The 20,873-nt window shown below is 35.8% G+C and overlaps 1 protein-coding gene across 1 annotated transcript; it reads left to right on the top strand.

The window, feature by feature from the left end:
• The first annotated feature begins 1,544 nt into the window (after positions 1-1,544).
• LOC120080970 (uncharacterized mitochondrial protein AtMg00860-like) lies at positions 1,545-1,916 on the top strand. Its single transcript, XM_039035654.1, has one exon. The coding sequence runs from the start codon at positions 1,545-1,547 to the stop codon at positions 1,914-1,916; it is 372 nt and encodes a 123-aa protein (XP_038891582.1).
• Positions 1,917-20,873: the final 18,957 nt, after the last annotated feature.

Genomic DNA, 20,873 nt, shown 5'->3' on the forward strand with positions numbered 1-20,873 from the left:
CCACCTCCGAAGCTTCATAGAAATATGCAACATTTTGTGTTCTCGAATATCTCATTTGAGAAAGTTTGACTAACTTTATTTCCATTTTCTTTGTGTGATCAGGCGAGGAAATGGGCATATTCTCCCGAACCGGGGGAGATAACGTCGTGGGAACAGGTGGTGGAAAAGTTTATGAAAAAGTATTTCCCACCAACCGAGAATGCTAGGAGAAGGAAATTAATAACAAACTTTGAACAGGAAGATGAAGAATTGCTCAGCAATGCCTGGGTGAGGTTCAAGCGGTTGGTAAGAGAATGTCCATATAATGGCTTACCAGATTGCCTACAAATGGAGATTTTCTACCAAGGACTGAATCCCTCTTCGCAGACCGCTACCAATGCAGCAGCCACTAGTGGTCTACTCGACAAAACATATGAGGAGGGTAAGAGTATACTTGTTCACATTTCCAAAAATCACGAGGATTGGTGGGAAAGCGATAAGAGATTAAGAATAAAAGATAAGGACGCAAACAACGTGGCCATCGCATCCCTGCAAAATCAAATGACTACGATGATGAGTTTAATACAAGGCATTGCAATTAATAACACGGGAGCGAAGAAAGGGCAGGTCAGTGCAATTACTCAAANCGATGATGAGTTTAATACAAGGCATTGCAATTAATAACACGGGAGCGAAGAAAGGGCAGGTCAGTGCAATTACTCAAATGACTGGAAGTTGTGTCATTTGCAGAGATGCTCACCCGATGGAAGAATGCCTAACAAACCTACAGTTAGTAAGCTTCATGAAAGATAATCCCTATTCCAATACATATAACCCCGGGTGGCAAAACCACCAAAATTTTGCGTGGAAAAGTCAACAATAAAGCTTTCAACCTGTGGCACAAAAAGAAGGGAAGTAGAACTCATTATTGACTTAATTCCAGGCACAACCCCTATATTGCAAGCTCCGTATAGAATAGTGTTGAGGGAATTTAAGGAATTGAAGGTGTAGTTATAGGAATTAGTTGATAAGGGTTATGTTAGACCCTGCGTGTCACCCTAGGGAGCCCCAGTTCTATTTGTAAAGAAGAAGGATGGGTCCTTCAAACTGTATATTGACTATAGGCATTTAAATAAGGTAACGATTAGGAACAAGTATCCGCTACCACATATTGATGATCTCTTTGATCAGTTGAAGGGAGTTGCAATATTTTCAAAGGTGAACCTGAGATCAGGGTACCACCATTTGATGGTGAAGGTGACAGATGTCCCTAAGACTGCATTTCGGACCCGGTATGGCCATTTTGAGTTCCTGGTGATGCTTTTTGGCTTAACGAATGCTTCGAATGTGCTTATGGATTTGATGAACAAGATTTTTCACCCTTACCTCGACCAGATCGTCATAGTCTTCATTGATGTTATCCTGGTATACTCAGGTAACAAGGAGGAGCATGCTAACCATCTGAGAATAGTATTGCGGACAATGCGAGAGAAGCAGTTGTACACCAAGTTCAGAAAATGTGACTTTTGGGTAGATCAAGTTGCATTTTGGGGCATGTAGTTTCTATGGCTGGGGTTAGTGTAGACCCCCAAAAGATGGAAGCCGTAGCAAATTGGGAAAGACCAACCAATGTGTTTGAGGTACGTAGCTTCTTGGGCTTGGCAGGTTACTATAGGCGCTTCATTGAAGGTTTCTTGAAGATAGCCCTCCCATTAACAAGTCTGACTAAGAAGAACGTAAAGTTCAATTGGACTTTGGATTGTGAAAAGAGCTTACAAGATTTGAAGAAAATGGTAGTTACAACACCTATACTTACGTTGCCCACTCCCGGCAAGGAGTTTGTGATTTACTATGAGAATAGGTTGTGTGTTAATGCAGAAGGGAAGGTAGCCTATGCTTCTCAACAGCTAAAGAAGCACGAGGGCAACGAAAATTAAAAATCAAATAATATTTAAAGTTAGATATTAAATTAATATATTTTTATTTAAAAGTTTAACTAAAAGTTTAATTAAAATTAGTTCTACTTAAATTAATTATTTTTTAATTAATTCTATTAAACTAATTTAAAAAATAAATGATTTTTAAATAATTTTAGGTTAGTGGATTTTTCCAATTTTTGAAAAAAATCTACTAACCACATTATGATGGATAGTCACCAAATTCTATTTCTAGTTGATGATGATCTTCAAGTTGGAGCCGCTCTTCATGCAACCTTGTACATTTGCATGAATTATACCTACATAAAGAAGCTCCATGCATGAAGAATGGATGAGCATTCTGCGTTATACTTGCTGAAGTGATAACTTGAAAACCCTACATATCCCTCACTGGTTCTTCATCAATTCAACTTGATTTAGTGTTTCCACCACACGTTCCAGCTTCAGCATAGCAGAGAAGATCTTGGTGGTAGTCCTCTTGAAGTTTCAAGCTCCATCTTGGTGGATTTCAACTGAATTTGTGAAGCATATCTTCAAAGGTAATATGTGTTTTAAACCCTCTTCTAAATAGCATATAAACAGCATGCTTAAAACTCAAGTTAAATATAGTTTAAGCACTTATTGATTTTGAAGTCTTCCATTGCATGATATGTAATTCCTTCAATTAGTATCAGAGCATGATTTAAGCGTTAACTATTGTTAATTTGAATTTGCTGGGTATTTTTTCATGAACTGCATGAAATAGTATGCTGATATGGTTTTTCCAGTGATTTGGCATTTCAATCCTTTCAATTATGTTGTTTCTCTTGTAATTGGCTCTTTGATGATGGGCCTTAATGTGTGTTTAAGAGTTTGTAACTCATATGGAGTCATTAGAAGTTGAAATTAGGATGTAATTGAAGAAAGAAGTGAAGAAGGTGAGTTGAAGATTTCCAATTCTTCATCTACTGTTTGAATTTCCAGCAAGATTGGACCAAGTTCGAGCGAGATTTCAAGTTCAAACGAGATTTTGAATCAAGTTTGAGCAAGATTCTATTGGAATTTCGAGTGAGATTTCAAGTTCAAACGAGATTATGAATCAAGTTTGAGCAAGATTTCAGCTTCGGGCGAGATTCTGATGGAAGACCTGGCGAGATTCCAAGTTCAGGCGAGATTTTGAATCAAGTTCGGATGAGATTTCAAGCTAGGAGCGAGATTCTGATGGTTTGAGCGAGATTTCAATGAGCCAACGAGAGATCAAGCTTTAAATGAGATTTCAACCAGCAAGATCAAGTTTGAGCCAGATTTCAATCCAAGCAAGATTCTTGAACAAATTTAAGAAGATTGACTGGTTTGACCTGTTTTCTTCAAACTTGACCCAGTTCATTTTCAAAATTCTTTTGATTGGCCCGGTTTAGGTTGTTCACATCTCAATCAAGCATTTTTTAGTCCGGTTTGGAGCGGTTCGAAGTGGTTAAGAAACGGTTTAGAGCTGTCAACCGTTTTTTGTAATACATAGGCTTTTGTTCACTTAAAAATGGTAAAACTAAAAACCGTATCAGTATGTGTTTAACTGTTATACATGTGTTGTATGTTATAATTAAATAAATCTCTTATATGCATACAGTATGCCATGTAAATTTAAAATCCCGCCATAGGAAGCATGTTACATGCATTGAAAGTATGTTATAAATTGTTGTAATATATAGTATGCATGTATAGGGTTTCTTTTAATATAAATGTTATATTAAATGCCTTTGATGAATGTTGGATGTTTAGCATGTCTAATATTTGTAAGTTTTTATAAAATTTAATTAGACTTTAAAATCCATAACAAAGATACATAGCATGCTCACTTAGGTTAACAACTAGTTTTAACCGTTAAAATAGATTGTTACCTTATACAATTTGGTTACAAACTCAAATTAATTTATAAACCTATCTAAGGCTGGGGGCACTTAAATTGATGGTTTACGTAACACCTCCTACCTGGGATTATGACCGAAAGATTGAGCATTGTTAACTGATTTTATGTGAGCGGTGTGAGGTTTAAAACTTGTTTAAACACTTAGACATCGTAGGGTTATATCCAAATGTAAATGTGATATTTGGATAAAAATGATTTAGAATTAGGTTGTTTAAAAGTTAGCCATTTTTAAACCTAAGTAAATAGATACCCAAACATTTAAAACACTTAAGTGGGAGATTAACAATGTATTCGATATATAGTTATTAGCTCTCACATCCTCAAGAGTTCACACCGTGATATCCATGCTCGACTTCGTGTCACTTTTACTGTGACTACTCCATTCGTAATGTGTTTGCATGGGTCAATAACCAGTTGAATGAGGGAAGTGGTTCATAGTAAGTGGGTGAAGAAAATGTGTCAACATTGTCCTACGATCTCCTCCATTAGTTTGAACCGTGAGATTCCTATGTTGCGCCCATTGTCGTTTTTAGGTGGCACTAGCTAGTCGCTAACCATGGCGATCCCCTCGGGGGGCTGTAACATAGGATTCAGAACAACCCAAGCTTCAATAAATGAATAGGGTCTTATAGTTTCGTCTTGGATATTGTCTTCCATTTCGGGGCATATTCATACCGTTCTATAAGATTTGAAAATGATAGGTTACATTTACAAGAATTACTAATTGTTAGTAAAGACCTTGATCGAAAACGATAACCAAAAGAACTATAGGAGTAAAGAGTTTTTCTAATATAGTATTTGTCAAGAATTGTCTTGCTTTAGTGAAGGAATTGTTGACTGCCCCACGGTAGTGATTTTTCTAAATCTCTAAACTATCATTGCAACTAAATAAAGATTTATTGGGTACTTTATTTTTTTGCTAAAATTGGATTTAGATGCGTAAAGTTTAATAGAATTTGTTTAAATTTTTTCAACACTGTCGAATTCAATTATACAACTACTAACTTCCAATAAGTTTAACGATGAAGGATATCTAAACTCCAAATCCAACATCAATACAATATTAGTTGTTGAGGATTTGAGGTTTGTGTTGACAGAGAAATGTCTTCCAGTTCCATGTACAACAGCAAACTGAAATGTTCGGGACATTTATGATTGGCGGGTTAGGGCTAATGAAAAAGCTCGGGCCTACTTCTTAGCAAGTTTATCCGAAGTACTTAAAATAAACATGAGGTAATGCCCACCACCTGTGAGATAATGGCATCGTTTTAGGAGATGTTCAGGCAACCTTCATCCTTTGTTCGACATGAAGCCATTAAGTATATCTACAGTACTCCCATGCAAGATGGTTCCAACGTTAGAGAACATGTTCTTGATACGATGGTCCATTTTAATGTTGTTGAGGCTCATGGGGCGATGTTAGATGAGATAAGTCAAGTAAGTATCTCCCAGGGAGTTATCTGCCTTTCAGAACCAATTCTGTTATGAAACAAAATTACTTATAATTTGAGCATGTTGTTGAATGAGTTATAGACATATTAGTCTATGATGAAACTTAAGGAAAAATAAGTAAATGTTATTTCTAAATTAAGAAGTTTTTTAAGGGGTCAGCGTCTGGAACAAGATCCACTGATAACAAGAAGTCTGCTCCTTCTTCTTCAAAAGATAAATTTGTAAAAATGAAGAAGAAGGGTAAAGGAAATAAGAAAACCATTGCTAAGAAAAACAAAAACAAAAACAAGACTCCCAAAGGGAAGTGTTTCCATTGTGGAGAGGATGGGCATTAGATACATAACTGCCCAAAGTATTTGTCTGAAAAGAAAGTGGAAAAGGTGAAACAAGGTAAATCAGATTTACTAGTAGTTGAAACATGTCTAGTGGAAAATATTCACGTAACCTGGATAATAGATTCAGGCACCACTAATCATTTTTGCACATTTCTACAGGAAACTAGTTCTTGGAGAGAACTTTCTAAACAAGAAATGACTTTCAAGGTGGGAACGGGAGTCATATCAACTCAAGCAGTGGGAGATGTCAAGCTGTTTTTTGGAGAGTCTTTCTCATGTAGTGGGAGATATCAAGCTGTTTTTTGGAGAGTCTTTTATCTTACTTAGGAATGTGTATTATGTACCTAAGATGAAAAGAAATTTAATCTCCATTTCCAGTCTGCTAGAAAATATGTACAAAATATCATTTGAATCTAATGAAGTGTTTGTTTTTTCAAGAGGTGTTCATATTTGTTCTGCAAGACTCGAAATTAACTTGTACATATTAAAACCAACTGAAGAAAAGACCACTCTGAATATAGAGATGTTTAAAATGGATGAGACTCAAAATAAAAACGGAAAATTTCTCCTAATGCCTATCTTTCGCACGTCAAACTTGGTCATATTAATCTCAACAGGATTGAGATATTAGTAAAAAAGCGGTCATCTAAGTCAGTTAGAAGATAGTTCTTTAGCTCCATGTGAATCATGTCTTGAGAGAAAAATGACGAAAATATGTTTTTGTGACAAAGGACTTCGTGCTAAAGAGCCTCTCAAACTAATACATTCAGACCTATGTGGTCTGATGAGTGTAAAAGCATGAGGAGGCTGTCAATATTTTGTCAATTTTATTGATGATTACTCGAGATATGGCTACATTTACTTAATCAGTCATAAGTCTGAAACTCTTGAAAAGTTCAATGAATTTAAGATCGAGACAGAAAATTTGTTAAGTAAAAGAATTAAAACACTTCGATCTTATCGAGGTGGTGAGTATATGGATTTACAATTCCATAATATCTAGTAGATCATAGAATTCAATCCCAACTCATAGCATTTAGAACACCACAACAAAACGGTGTTGCGGAAAGGAGAAATCGAACCTTGTTAGACATGGTACGATCAATGATGAGTTATGCTTAGTTACCTCAATCCTTTTGAAGGTATACAGTACAAACTGCAATATTTATTCTAAACGTTGTTCCTTGAAAAAGTGTTTCAAAAACACCGTATGAATTATGGAAAGCACACAAAAATAGATTACATCATATCCGTATCTGGGGTTTTCTAGCACATGTGTTGGTACAAAATCCTAAGAAACTGGAAACACGTTCCAAGTTATGCCTCTTTGTAGGAAACCCTAAAGAAACAAAAGGAGGACTGTTCTATGATCCCTAAGAAGACAAAGTATTTGTATCGAAAAATGCTACATTTTTAGAGGAAAATCATATAAAAAATCATCTACCTCACAGTAAACTAATATTGCAAGAAATGACCAAAGATGCTACAGAAACATGAACAAGAGTTGTTGATCAAACTGGTCCATTAACAACTGTTGTTTTCCCATGACATCTATCTCAAGAGTTGGGTATGCCTCGACGTAGTGGGAGAGTTATTCAACAACTTGAACGCTATATGGGTTTAACAGAAACTCAAAACATCATACATGATGATGGCTTAGAGGATCCATTGACCTTTAAAAAGGAAATGGAAGACGTTGACAGGGAACAATGGATAAAAACCATGGATGTTGAAATGGAGTCTATGTACTACAACTGTGTCTGGAAACTTATAGATCAACCACATGGGTTAAACTTATAGGTTGCAAATGGATCTGCAAGAGAAAACGAGACCAAACTGGCAAAGTGCAATCCTACAAAGCCAGACTCATGGCAAAAGGTTTTACCCAAAAAGAAGGGATTGATTATGAAGAAACCTTATCTTCTGTTGTCATGATAAAATCGATTAGAATATTCTATCCATTGCCACATATTATGACTATGAAATATGACAAATGGATGTCAAGATAGCTTTTTTGAACGACCATCTTGATGAATGTATTTTTATATCTCAACCAGAAGGAACCAGAAGGGTTCATCGACCAAGGACAGGAACATAAATTCTGTAAGCTTAAACAATCCATTTATGGATTAAAACAAGCTTCAAGATCCTGGAATATAAGATTTGATACTACGATCAAATCTAGCTAGAATGTTGACGAACCTTGTGTATACAAAAAGATATTCAACAAGACTGTAGCATTCTTAGTTCTTCATGTTGATAATATCTTGCTCATTGGGAATGAGACAAGCTTCCTTGCTGATGTAAAAAGATGGTTAGCAACACAATTCCATATGAAAGATTTGGGTGATGCTCAATACATTCTAGGAATACAAATCTTTCAGAATTGAAAGAATAGAACCCTAGCACTATCTTAGGCATCTTATATTGACAAGTTGTTGTAAAGATATAATATGAAAAATTCTAAAAGAGGTATGTTACCTTTTAGACATGGAATTCCTTTGCCAAAGGAATAGTGTCCTAAGACACCTCAAAGTGTTGAGGAAATGATAAGAATTCCGTATGCATCTTTAGTTGGGAGTTTGATGTATGCAATGTTATGTACACACCTTGACATATGCTTTGCAGTTGGAATCATCAGCAGGTTCCAATCCAATCCAGGACACAATCATTGAACTGCTGTCAAAAACATCCTTAAGTATCTAAGGAGAACGAGGGACTATATGCTTGTGTATGGACCTAAGGATTTGATCCTTACAGGATACACTAATTCTAATTTCTAGACTGATGTAGATTCAAGGAAATCTACTTCAGAATCAGTTTTCACTCTCAATGGAGGAGCTATCGTTTAGAGAAACATTAAGAAAAGTTGTATCACTGACTCCACAATGGAAGCAGAATACGTAGCCACATGTGAAGCCGCTAAAGTAGCAGTATGGCTACGCAAATTATTGGCTGACTTTGAAGTAGTTCTAGATATGTACATACTTATTACACTGTATTGTGACAATAGTGGTGTTGTTGCCAAATCCAAAGAACCAAGGAGTCACAAATGTGGAAAATGTATTGAGAGAAAGTACCATCTCATCAGAGAGATAGTACATCGAGGAGACATGATCATCTCAAAGATAGCCTCTGAAGACAACCTTGTTGATCCATTTATGAAGGCCCTCCGGCTAAAGTGTTTGAGGCCACCTAGTTGGACTAGGACTCCAAGCAAAGTAATCTACCGCAAGTGGGAGAATATCTATGGTATTACAGATGCCCTAGTTTATTGTATTTTTCCTTTATGTTTCTCAACATTGTATTGTATATATTTGTCCTCACTAGAGTTTTAGTCCAAGTGGGAGATTGTTGGGAATGTCCAAGAACTCACAGTTCATAGTTTTTGTGTTAAACATTCTTTTTATCAATAAAGCTGTTGATTTTGCATTCTATTATGAAAGTCCAATAAACATATATATGGCTATAGTATGAATACTTTAACTTTATATGGTGACATAAAGAGGATCAAGTTAATAGTATACAGCCTAAATGGCCTATAAGTATATGGATGAAATTGGGTATCTCATCCTGGTAACACTATTGGATGTGGCCCGTTTTGTATAGGTAATATAGATGACGTGATCCACGATCATTCACGTAGAGACATGTGAGTGTAGGCATCCTATAAAATGAGTTTGCATATAGACTGTACCACGAAATAGTCATTTCTTCTTTATAACGACCATTTACTATTAAAACTGACTATTTCATACTTAAGTAACTTAGGATAACTCAATCTTAATCCTGAGCTAGCTATGAACTCCTATTTATTTGAGATTATCCTTTCATCTGCATGGGTGAGAGTAGTCCAACAACACTATTCAATAAGCCTTCCATTTTGGGGATAAGACAAGATGGATAGCTAGGGACATATCCTTGCAAGATGGAATTCACTCCCACCCATTTTAGGGTTAGCAGATAGGTTGTTCTCTTAAGTGTTGATTCAAAGTCTTGAACAATCAGGGCCTCGCCTTCTCATGATAGAGAATGTCATGATTCATAAGTAGTATTATGAATAAAAAATTGTTCATTAGAGAGTTAGTGGGTACTTAAGGAACAAGATTTATTTATGGGGATAAAACGATAATTTTGACCTAGCTATAATTACGAACGACCTATGAAGGATTGACATACTGATTAGGGTTTATATGGACAGAAATGTATCTACAGTGAGGAGATTGTAACTATCAAGCTATAGTGGTGTGTCTTGATAATTAACGAATAGTATAGTAATTAATTCGATTAAAGAGTTTTAACAAATTAATTACATATCGCTGGAGCTCATGATCTGCAGGTCCATTAAGTCCCTCTACTAGCTCATTAATTTGGAATAACGAATTGAGTATTGATGTATGAAATTAGGGTTATCAATTCGAAATGTTCAAAATAAAATTTTAGGGGTTTTTGATTTATTGTATATGATACAATTATAAATGTTTAATTTAATCAAAATTAAACGAAAATGGAAAATCAATTAATATTCAAATTATAATTTAAAAAATTGATTTATTGCTGATGTTGATATTTTATTTATTTAATATTTAGATATTAAATTAATATTTTTTAATTAAAAGTTTAATTAAAAATAGTTCTATTTCAATTAATTAGTTTTTAATTAATTTTATAAAACTAATTTAAAAAATAAATGATTTTTTAAATTATTTTAGGTTAGTGGAATTTTCAAATTCTTGGGAAAAATCTACTAATCACATTATGATGGATAGTCACTAAATTCCATTTCTAGTTGATGATCTTCAAGTTGGAGCTCCTCTTCATGCAATCCTGTACATTTGCATGAATTCTACCTATATAAAGAAGCTCCATGCATGAAGAATGGATGAGCATTCTGTGTTATACTTGCTGAAGTGATAACCTGAAAACTCTACATACCCCTCATTGGTTCTTCATCAATTCAACTTGATTTAGTGTTTCCTCTACACGATCTAGCTTGAGCATAGCAGAGAAGATCTCAATGGTAGTCCTCTTGAAGTTTCAAGCTTTATCTTTGTGGATTTCAACTGAATTTATGAAAGATATCTTTAAAGGTAATTATGTGTTTCAAACCCTCTTCAGAATAGCATATAAACAGCATGCTTAAAACTCAAATTAAATGTAGTTTAAGTGCTTATTGATTATGAAGTCTTCCATTGCATGATATTTCATTCCTTCATTCAGGTACCTTAAATCCTTTTGGGATTCTCATATAAATATCATTATGAAGAGATCCATATAAATATATTGTGATTACATCCATAAGATGCATATTCAAACTTTTATACATAGTCAAGCCAATTAAGTATCTTAATGTAATTGCATCTACCACCGAAGAATACGTATTCTCAAAATCAATACCATGTCTTTGTGGAAAACCTTGTGCAACTAGTCTTGCATTATATCTTATGACCTCATTATTTGCATTTATTTTCCTCACAAATACCCATTTGTATCCTATAGGTTTAACACCTTCTGGTGTTCGGACTACATATCCAAAAACATGACATTTTGAAAGTGAGTTTAATTCTGCCTCGATTGATGAAACCAATCTTTTCTATGTCGACATTCTTGAACAGATTTTGGTTCAGGATCCTCATTTTCAGATATAATATCAAGATCAACATTATATGCAAAGATGTTATCAATAATTACATTAGTTCGATTCCATCTTTTTCCTTTCATGACATAGTTTATTGAAATCTCATTATTAGCTTTAGGTATTTCACCTTCCTCACTAGTCACGTCGAGGATGTCTTTATGGGTATTTGAATGGAATCTCAACATGAGGAGATCCTTGAGCGGATGCGGATCATCCAAATTCCATTGTGATAGAAACATAAATTTACAGTAAACGCAAACAGATTATGCAAACTAAGTAAATTACAACATGCTTTTCAAATAAGATACATAGTTCAAGGGAAATCACCTTTGAAGAACACTTCCTCTCGTATCCCTCGAATAGTCACAAACTCCTCGAACAAACAGCAACAAGATCTTAAAGACCTTCTTCAACTAAATCACGAACCAAATGCGAAGAGAACACTACCACTCGGATTCCTTTGTATGTTCCGAGTGAGAACCCAGGAATGGTGGGCTCTTTCTATTTTTGTTATGATGGTATTTGTAAGATTGAAGGAGGAAGACAATCGAAGAAGATGACTATTGCATAATAAACTTCTCGATCGTGTAGACTATCGCATAGCCAATACTTCCGATCGAATAGACAAAGGGGCCTATTGTATATGCTCTTTGTTTGTCATGTAGACTATCGCATAGGCTATACCTTGTGTTCTCGTTGTTATTTTCTTTCTTATCAATCTTAGGTGAAAATGGAAAACTGTTTTTCATTTTATTCCAATTGCCATAAAATTGCATAACCACCCACTAAGGTATATTTGTCATGTAGACTATCGGATAGACTGTAACCAATTTATCATATTATATTTATAACTTATAGTTTTAATACTGCATCACATACAATATAAACTATAGTTCATTTCTCTATTTTATGACATTCAATATAAATCATATTTATATTAAATTAACAACAATTTGAATTACATTCAAATATATATTTCTCAAATTAATGGATCAAATACATTATACCAATTATATCATATATAATTGAATTAATTGAATTATATCATATTTATTTAAAATCCCTCTTATTACTTTGAACAATTCAAATTAACCCAAAAATTGATTCTTAACAAAATCCGTTAAGCTACCAAGGGGACCTTACGGACTTGTAGCTTAAAGCTTCAACGGTACGTGAATAATTAATCAAACACTTTAATTACATTGTCCACCATCTGTTAACTATTAGGCACACCACTAAAGACCGACAATTGCACTCTTCACACTATAGATATATTTCTGTGTCCATTGGATATAACCAATTTATAGTGCGATGAACCTTAACAAATTGCTCATAAATATAGCTGGGCCAAAATACCATTTTGCCCCTATAGTTATATATAACTCCTTAAGTACCACTGATTCCTCTAGTAAACAATAAGTCGTAGTCCAACTATGACTAAGTCCTCTCGGGACAGGAGAGGGTGTGGCCACTATGTTCAAGACCTAGAATCAGCCCTTTATGGAATAATTTATCTACTTACCCCCGCATCGGAGAATGAGTGAATTTTATCTTGTGTGGCTTAGTTCCTAACTCCCCAATAAGACAAATCCCGAAAATGGTAGGCTTGTTGAGTTGGCAATCTAGCCACTCTCACTCATACAAATCAAAAGACCACCTTCATGAGTAGGAGTTCACAACTCACTCAGGATTCAGGTCATGTCACCTATGATCATCCTAGTGAAATGTAAGTCTCTATTATTAACATTGTTATATAAAGAGACCAATCATTTCGTGGTCCGGTCTTATACAAACTCTTTGTATAGGATACCCCCACTCGCATGTCTCCACATGAATAATAAGGATTAGATCAGTTGTAGCACTTTAATACATTTGTAACACCTACAAAGCGGGTCATAACTGTCACTAGGATAAGGTACTCAATCTTATCCATCTACTACAGACCATTTAAGTTATCATTTAAACAAGATCCACCTATATGTCTCTACATACTTGTTTGAATTTACCAAATAACCTCAGATATTAGTTTATTGGATTGAGTATATCTTATAAAATAACACTTATTTTATTAATAACAATATGTTTATATAGAGTTTATAAACTACGAGATTACAAAAATATTTAGGACACCATTCCCAACAATCTCCCACTTGTCCTAAGGCTTAGGGTGACTAATGTACAATAAAAATAAAGTACGAAATACAATAAACTATGACATGCACTATACCCCAGTAACATTTCCCACTTGCCCTAGACAATGTGCCGCATATCCCATAGACCCAAACTTTCTAGATGACCCTCGAAAACTTTAGCCGTGAGAGCCTTTGTAACCGAATCAGCAACATTGTGCTCCGACACGATCTTCGTGACAATCACATCACCGCGATGCATAATCTCCAAGATCAAATGTGTTGGGAATGTATTAACGCAAAAATTGATCTTATGTCTTCAACAACGCTCTGATACAAATATGCGATACTACTTCTAGATATGCGATAATTATGAATGTTCTTGTAGTATGCCTTGCATTGTCACAAGTTTCCTTACGTTGGAACCAAATGTAATTCCATCACAAGTTTCTCGGTGTGATCTGAGGTCAAAGATAGGGACTGTTTGAGGTTATTGTGGTATGCTTGTGGTATATGCGACTAGGTTTTTTTTTTCAATCTTTAAAGAGTGTTTGTATAAGTATATAAAAGTTGTGGTAAAGTAAAAGAAAGAAGTAAAATGCGATAATAAAATAAGTACAGTAAACCTAAGCTAGATGATACAAGATACAAGCTTCATGATACAAGATGCTGGGGTCCAGGCTGGCTGTGAAGGTTATGCAAAGGACATGGAATGCGGCGATAAGTCTTATGTACAAACAGAAAGAGAAAGATAACTAATATAAACAACACAAATTTCTTAATTGCGTTGAAGTTATAAGTACGGTTCCGCTTTTCTCTTGGTGTACACCTTTCAGTGATCGACCGCGCTCCCACATGTTTGTGGTGAATTAGAGACGAACGTAATGAATGCAAGGTTGCTTCCATGTCTGGAAGTACTACTTGCTTTAGTTAAAGCATTCTTCTAACCTTCTCTCAATAGATTAGAATGGCATCTTCACTTCTGCTCTCACAGTGAAGATGTCGTCTAGCATGCCTTAGCTAAACACATTTATCTCTTTAACATAAGTTAAGTACTCGTTTAATTCATATTAACTACCAGGGGATTAAGAAGACATCATGGAGAAAGTGATTCACAGAGGAACGGAAGTAGACCAAAAATGGATTATGAAAGCAATCGAAACATTTAATATGCTATTAAGTGTTTGATACATGGTTTGTGAATGAAAGGATAAAGAAAGTGAAATACAATGATGAAAAGAGATAGAAGAGATACAAACAAGCGCCAACGTCTTGGCACTGTTTAGGGTGGAGATCTGCTTGCCAGGTTCGATGGATCGGATGGTGGATGAGCTTCCCTCTCAAGCTTGCTCAACCGGTAGCAAGGTTCTCAACAAAGAGCTTCTCGACAGGTATTTTTCAGAATAGAACTGAGACTCACCAATCGACCTTGTCTCGTCATCTTCTCGGATTTCTTCAGTTAAGCACTCGGCTCAGCCTTTTCTCTCAACACTTTAGCAGCAATTAGCCTCGTATCCAGTAGCATAAGTTTTCTCTGAAATCTATGCGGTATTTATAGCTGAGGATCTTTGATTCCAGCCTTGTTGTCCCCACTTGTTGTTATGGAAAGATGGAGGGATATTATTCCATCTGTTATGGAATCAGACCGTCAATTCTACACAATCGTTAGTTATACATGTGTCTCAATCCTCCGCTTTTGCATTGCTCAGCTGCATCTTTCGATTGTGAGTTCGCATGCGGTGTTGTTTTTATTACCGCATGCAGTTGAAAGTCAGCTCTAGATCGACTATCGCATTGCGTCATCATTACGTTAATCGTCTCGTCATTATTGATCGACGGGAACAATGTGACAGAGATGCGTTGATCAGTTCTTCTTGAGCCTTGAGCACAAGCGGTGACTTGGTTTTTCTGCAAAGCAGAGTAAAATCTCCCTTTCTTTCATTTTAAAGATGTCAGTGGGTTTGCGATAATTCATAATTATTGTAATCTGAGCTAATTTTCATACAATTGACACATATATTACTATCTTTTGGCCGCAATATCTAGATAAGGCAGTTTAAATATCTTGTATTTCTACAAGCTATCAGAATGTCCTAGTACTCGTAGTTCATGTTAAACATTATATTCATCAATAATAATGAATTGTTGATTTTGCATTCTATTATGAAAATCCAATAAAACATATCCAGGGCTATAGTCAGAATACTGTATCTTTATATAGTGACATAAATAGGATCAAGTTAATAGTACATAGCCTAAATGGTCTAATAAGTATATGGATGAAATTGGGTATCTCATCCTGGTAACATGTTGAACCACTAGAATTGATGCTAAAAAGATATGCTATGCTATGCTCGAAATGATGCGATACTACTTCTAGATATGCGTTAATTATGAACGTTCTTGTAGTATGCCATGCATTGACACAAGTTTCCTTACGTTGGAACCAAGTGTAATTCCACCGCAAGTTTCTCGGTGTGCTCCAAGGTCGAACAAAAGGATTGTTTAAGGTTATTGTGGTATGTTTATGAAATATGTGACCAGGATTTTCAATCTTTAAATAGTCTTTTGTACAAGTATATAAAAGTTGTGATAAAGTAAAGGAAAGTAGTAAAAAATGCGATAATAAAATAAGTACAGTAAACCTAAGCTAGATGATACGAGATATAGGCTTCATGATACAAGATGCTGGGGTCCAGGCTGGCTGTGAAGGTTATGCAAAGAACATAGAATGTGGCAGCAAGTCTTATGTACAACACAGAAAGAGAAAGATAACTAATATAAACAGCACAAGTTTCTTTATGGCGTTGAAGCCATAAGTACGGTTTTGTTTTTCTCTTGGCGTACACTTTTCAGTAATCGGCAGCGCTCCCACATGTCTTTGGTGAAATAGAGACGAACATAATGAACGCAAGGTTGCTTCCATGTCTGGAAGTACTACTCACTTTAGTTAATGCATTCTTCTAAACTTCTCTCAATAGATCAGAATGGTATCTTCACTTCTGCTTTCATAGGTGAAGATGTCGCCTAGCATGCCTTAGCTAAACGCATTTACCTCTTTAACACAAGTAAGTACTCGTTTAATTCATATTAACTACCAGAGGATTAGGAAGACATCATGGAGAAAGTGATTAACGGAGGAACGAAAGTAGAAGAAAATGGGATATGAAAACAATTGAAACATTTAATATATCTATTAAGCGTTTGATACATGGTGTGAATGAAAAGATAAAGAAGGTGAAATACAATGATGAAAAGAGATAGAACAGATACAAACAAGCGCCAACGTCTTGGCACCGATTAGGGTGGAGATCTGCTTGCTGGATTCGATGGATCAGATGGTTGGATGAGCTTTCCTCTCATGCTTGCTTAATTCGTAGCAGAGTTCTCAACACAGAGCTTCTCAGCGGGTATTTGGCAAAATAGAACTGAGACTCACCTCTTGGCCTTGTCTCATCTTCTTCCCAGATTTCTCAGTTAAGCATTCAGCTTAGTCTTTTCTCTCAACACTCTAGCAGCAATTATTCCTTCTGAAATCTACGGGGTATTTATAGGTGAGGATCTTTGACTCTGGCTTTGTGGTCCCCACTTGTTGTTATGGAAATTCTGAAGATGGAGGGATATTATTCCTTCTGTTATGCATTAATATCGTCAATTCTGCACAACCGTTAGTTGTACACTTGTCTCAATCCTCTGCTTTTGCGTTGCTCAGTTGCATCTTTCGATCGTGAGTTCGCATGCGGTGTTGTTTTTATTACCACATGCGGTTGAAAGTCAGCTCTGGATCGAGTATCGCATTGCGCCATCATTGCATTAATCGTCTCTTCATTGTTGATTGACGGGCGAATTGTGACAGAGATGTGTTGATCAGTTCTTCTTGATCCTTGAGCGCAAGCAGTGACTCGGTTTCCTGCAAAACAGAGTAAAATCTCCTTTTTTTCCATCTTAAAGATGGTAGTGGGTGTAATTGCGATAATTTATAATCATTGTAATTCTGATCTAATTTTCATACAATCGGCACATATTCACTATCTTTTGGCCATAATATCTAGATAAGGCAGTATAAATAACTTGTATTTCTACAAGTTATCACACCCCCAAATTTAGATATATGCTTGTCCTTAAGTATATCTTCTACTTAGTCAATAAAGCTTAATTCCTATCCCATATTTTTGCATCGATTGGTTGCTCCGAATGTTACACTTAGGCACATTACTTGTCATCGCAACTTCTTCCTATCCTTGCTAATTCTTAACAAAGCCCTATAGAACAAAATTCTGCTCAAAGATGCTTTTCTAATTTCTCACAATAGAATGTTTATCTCTTCTTTGTCAAAACAACTCGATATATGTATATGCGGTGGTCAAAACTGTGCGTTATTTATTAGAGACTATTAGTCATGATTACACCCTTCGTTTTGGCCTATCCCCACGGGTATCATGCGAACATCCAACTACGATTGTGTGCCAATTTCAACTTTAACTCATGAATTTCAGAGGAGTTGTCTCTTGTATTTTTTTTTCTTTTCTATTTCATATTACGTTGTTCTTGGAAACCCACCTTCATTTTGGCTTGCTCCTACGGGTGTCATACGAACATCCAACTACAAGCAGGCTCCTTTCACAACTAAACTCTTATCAGGTTGGGAATATTTTTAAGGATTTCCCTTGCGCTGACATTGGAGCTTTGTATGAACATTTTTTTTTTAATTGAAAATAGATGCATTTTCTTAAATACTGCATATTCTGATCTTATCTGCTCAGAACCCCAAATTTAAAGATCAGTAAGGTCCTCATTGCGTTGTTTGGAGAGACTAGACAAACACTTAGAAGAAAATTTCAAAAAGAAGGTTTGAGCAGAACTTTGAAATATAAAAGGTAAAGTACTGCTAAACTAAGAATTAACTAAGTGTTAGTCTGAATTTACAAAGTATGAGAAATGTTTCTAAGTATAAACATATGATACATCATAGCAATGCAATGAAGAACACAAAAGTAAAAGATTGAGAACATCGCAAGTATTGACAAAGGATGATAAAGAAAAAGGGACACGCAAAAATGGAGTGAATATGTACTCATTATATTGAATATTAACAAAGTATACAATTAATTACAAATTAATGCAATACAACTTTTTTTTTTTTTTTGTATAAGTCAAAGAATTTGATCTTTTCTTTCAAATTTGATTCAGATGGGTGCATGATTAGCATTCACACCATGCTACTAATAAACACAGATACATTTTTGCCGAGGACGGCTAAGGACGGGCAAAGAACATATACGTGCGCAACACACCCCTCACCGCAATGCATTTGGGTGTACTGGAGTGTCTCTTGGTATCACTTACTACACCAATCATTTCGTTACATACCAGTTTATATTCTTTTCTTCTTAATTCATCAAAACATGAGTCGAAAAGACTTTGCAGTGATTTATCCAATCATTCACAAAAATTCTACGACTGGCGCTACTAAATTTAAGGTATGGAAATACATGTGAAATTAGATTGGAAGGAAATATAGAAAGCATTAAAGACTGATCCTAATAGACAGTAAATACGGAATTGAGAAAGCGATAAAAGAAACCTGTAAGGAAAGCAAGTAAACATAAATAGAAAAGCTGATTGAAAGAGTTTCTAAGAATTACCGCAATCGCTCCCCCTGCAAGCGGTTTAATTCTGCTTGCCCAAGTCAATGGTGTCCATGCGTCGATCGAAATCGCCTCCATAGTAGGTCTTAATTCGTTGACCATTTATTTTAAATGCGCCGTTCCCGCCTAAAGTTGTTAGTTCAACTACGCCGTGAGGAAAAATTGTCTTGATTCGTAATGGCTCAGACCAGCGAGACTTCAACTTCCCTGGGAACAATCGCAAACGTGCGTTAAATAATAATACTTGTTGACCTTCGGTGAATTCCCGGTCATTTATGCGGTCGTCGTGTAATTTCTTGGTTTTCTCCTCATATATCTTGGCATTCTCGTAGGCGTCCCTTCTTCTCTTTGCGTTGACTGACGGAGGAAAGAATCTATTCATGAACCTATCAACCAATTGCTCGCATTCATTAATTTCATCCGGCTCTAATGCTTGAGCCCACCTCTTGGCTTTATCCCGCAATGTGTACGGGAATAGATATAGCTTAAGCTTTTATTGAGTTACACCAGGCATGGAGAATGCACTGTACATGTCTACAAAATTTTTCAGATTAGCATGTGTCTTCTCCTTGTAATCCTCCAAATTGTCCCACATTCTGAATCATCTGCAGCATAATAAGTTTCATCTCAAAGCTTACATTCCTTTCAACCATAGGTCTTGAAATTCCTGGTGAGAAATTATAAAAATCTGGCACCGCATAATCCCTCATAAGGATATTATGGTTAGTAGAAAGAAAAATTGGATCTTGCACTGGTAAATTTCCCATTTGGTTTCCTGCCGGTGCCATATCTTCATTAGCCATACTTCTTCACCAATTACTTTGGCTCTAATGAACTCCTGCGTGAATAGTATTCTTGATCTCTGGGTCCACTTAGAGTCACTAGATCACTCCAGCACTCACAAGCCGTCAAACTACTCTTCGCGTTGAACAGCCAGTACAAAGAGATCTGTCCTGCAAAATACCAAAAACACACTCAAACAATAAACTTTTAACCACTCCCCGACAACGATGCCATAAACTTGTTGAACCGCTAGAATTGATACTAAAAAGATATGTTATGCTATGCTCGAAATGATGTGATACTACTTCTAGATATGCGTTAATTATGAATGTTCTTGTAGTATGCCATGCGTTGTCACAAGTTTCCATACGTTGTAACCAAGTGTAATTCCACAGCATGTTTCTCGGTGTGCTCCAAGGCCGAACAGAGGGACTGTTTGAGGTTATTATGGTATGTTTATGATATATGCGACCAGGTTTTTCAATATTTAAAGAGTGTTTTGTACAAGTATATAAAAGTTGCGATAAAGTAAAGGAAAGCAGTAAAAAATGCGATAATAAAATAAGTACAGTAAACCTAAGCTAAATGATACGAGATACAGGCTTCATGATACAAGATGCTGGGGTCCTGGCTGGCTGTGAAGGTTATGCAAAGAACATAGAATGCGGCAGCAAGTCTTATGTACATCACAGAAAGAGAAAGATAACTAATATAAACAGCAAAAGTTTCTTAATTGCGTTGAAGCCATAAGTACGATTCTGTTTTTCTCTTGGCGTATACCTTTTAGTGATCGGCCACGCTCCCACATGTGCGCGGTGAAACAGAGATGAATGTAATGAACACAAGGTTGCTTCCATGTCTGGAAGTACTACTTGCTTTAGTTAACACATACATCTAACCTTCTCTCAATAGATCAGAATGGCATCTTCACTTCTGCTCTTACAGGTGAAGATGTCGCCTAGCATTCCATAGCTAAACGCATTTAGCTCTTAACACAAGTAAGTACTCGTTTAATTCATATTAACTACCAGTGGATTAGGAAGGCGTCATGGAGAAAGTGATTAAC

The sequence above is a fragment of the Benincasa hispida genome, chromosome 7, assembly GCF_009727055.1.
Source record: "Benincasa hispida cultivar B227 chromosome 7, ASM972705v1, whole genome shotgun sequence".
NCBI lineage: Eukaryota > Viridiplantae > Streptophyta > Magnoliopsida > Cucurbitales > Cucurbitaceae > Benincasa > Benincasa hispida.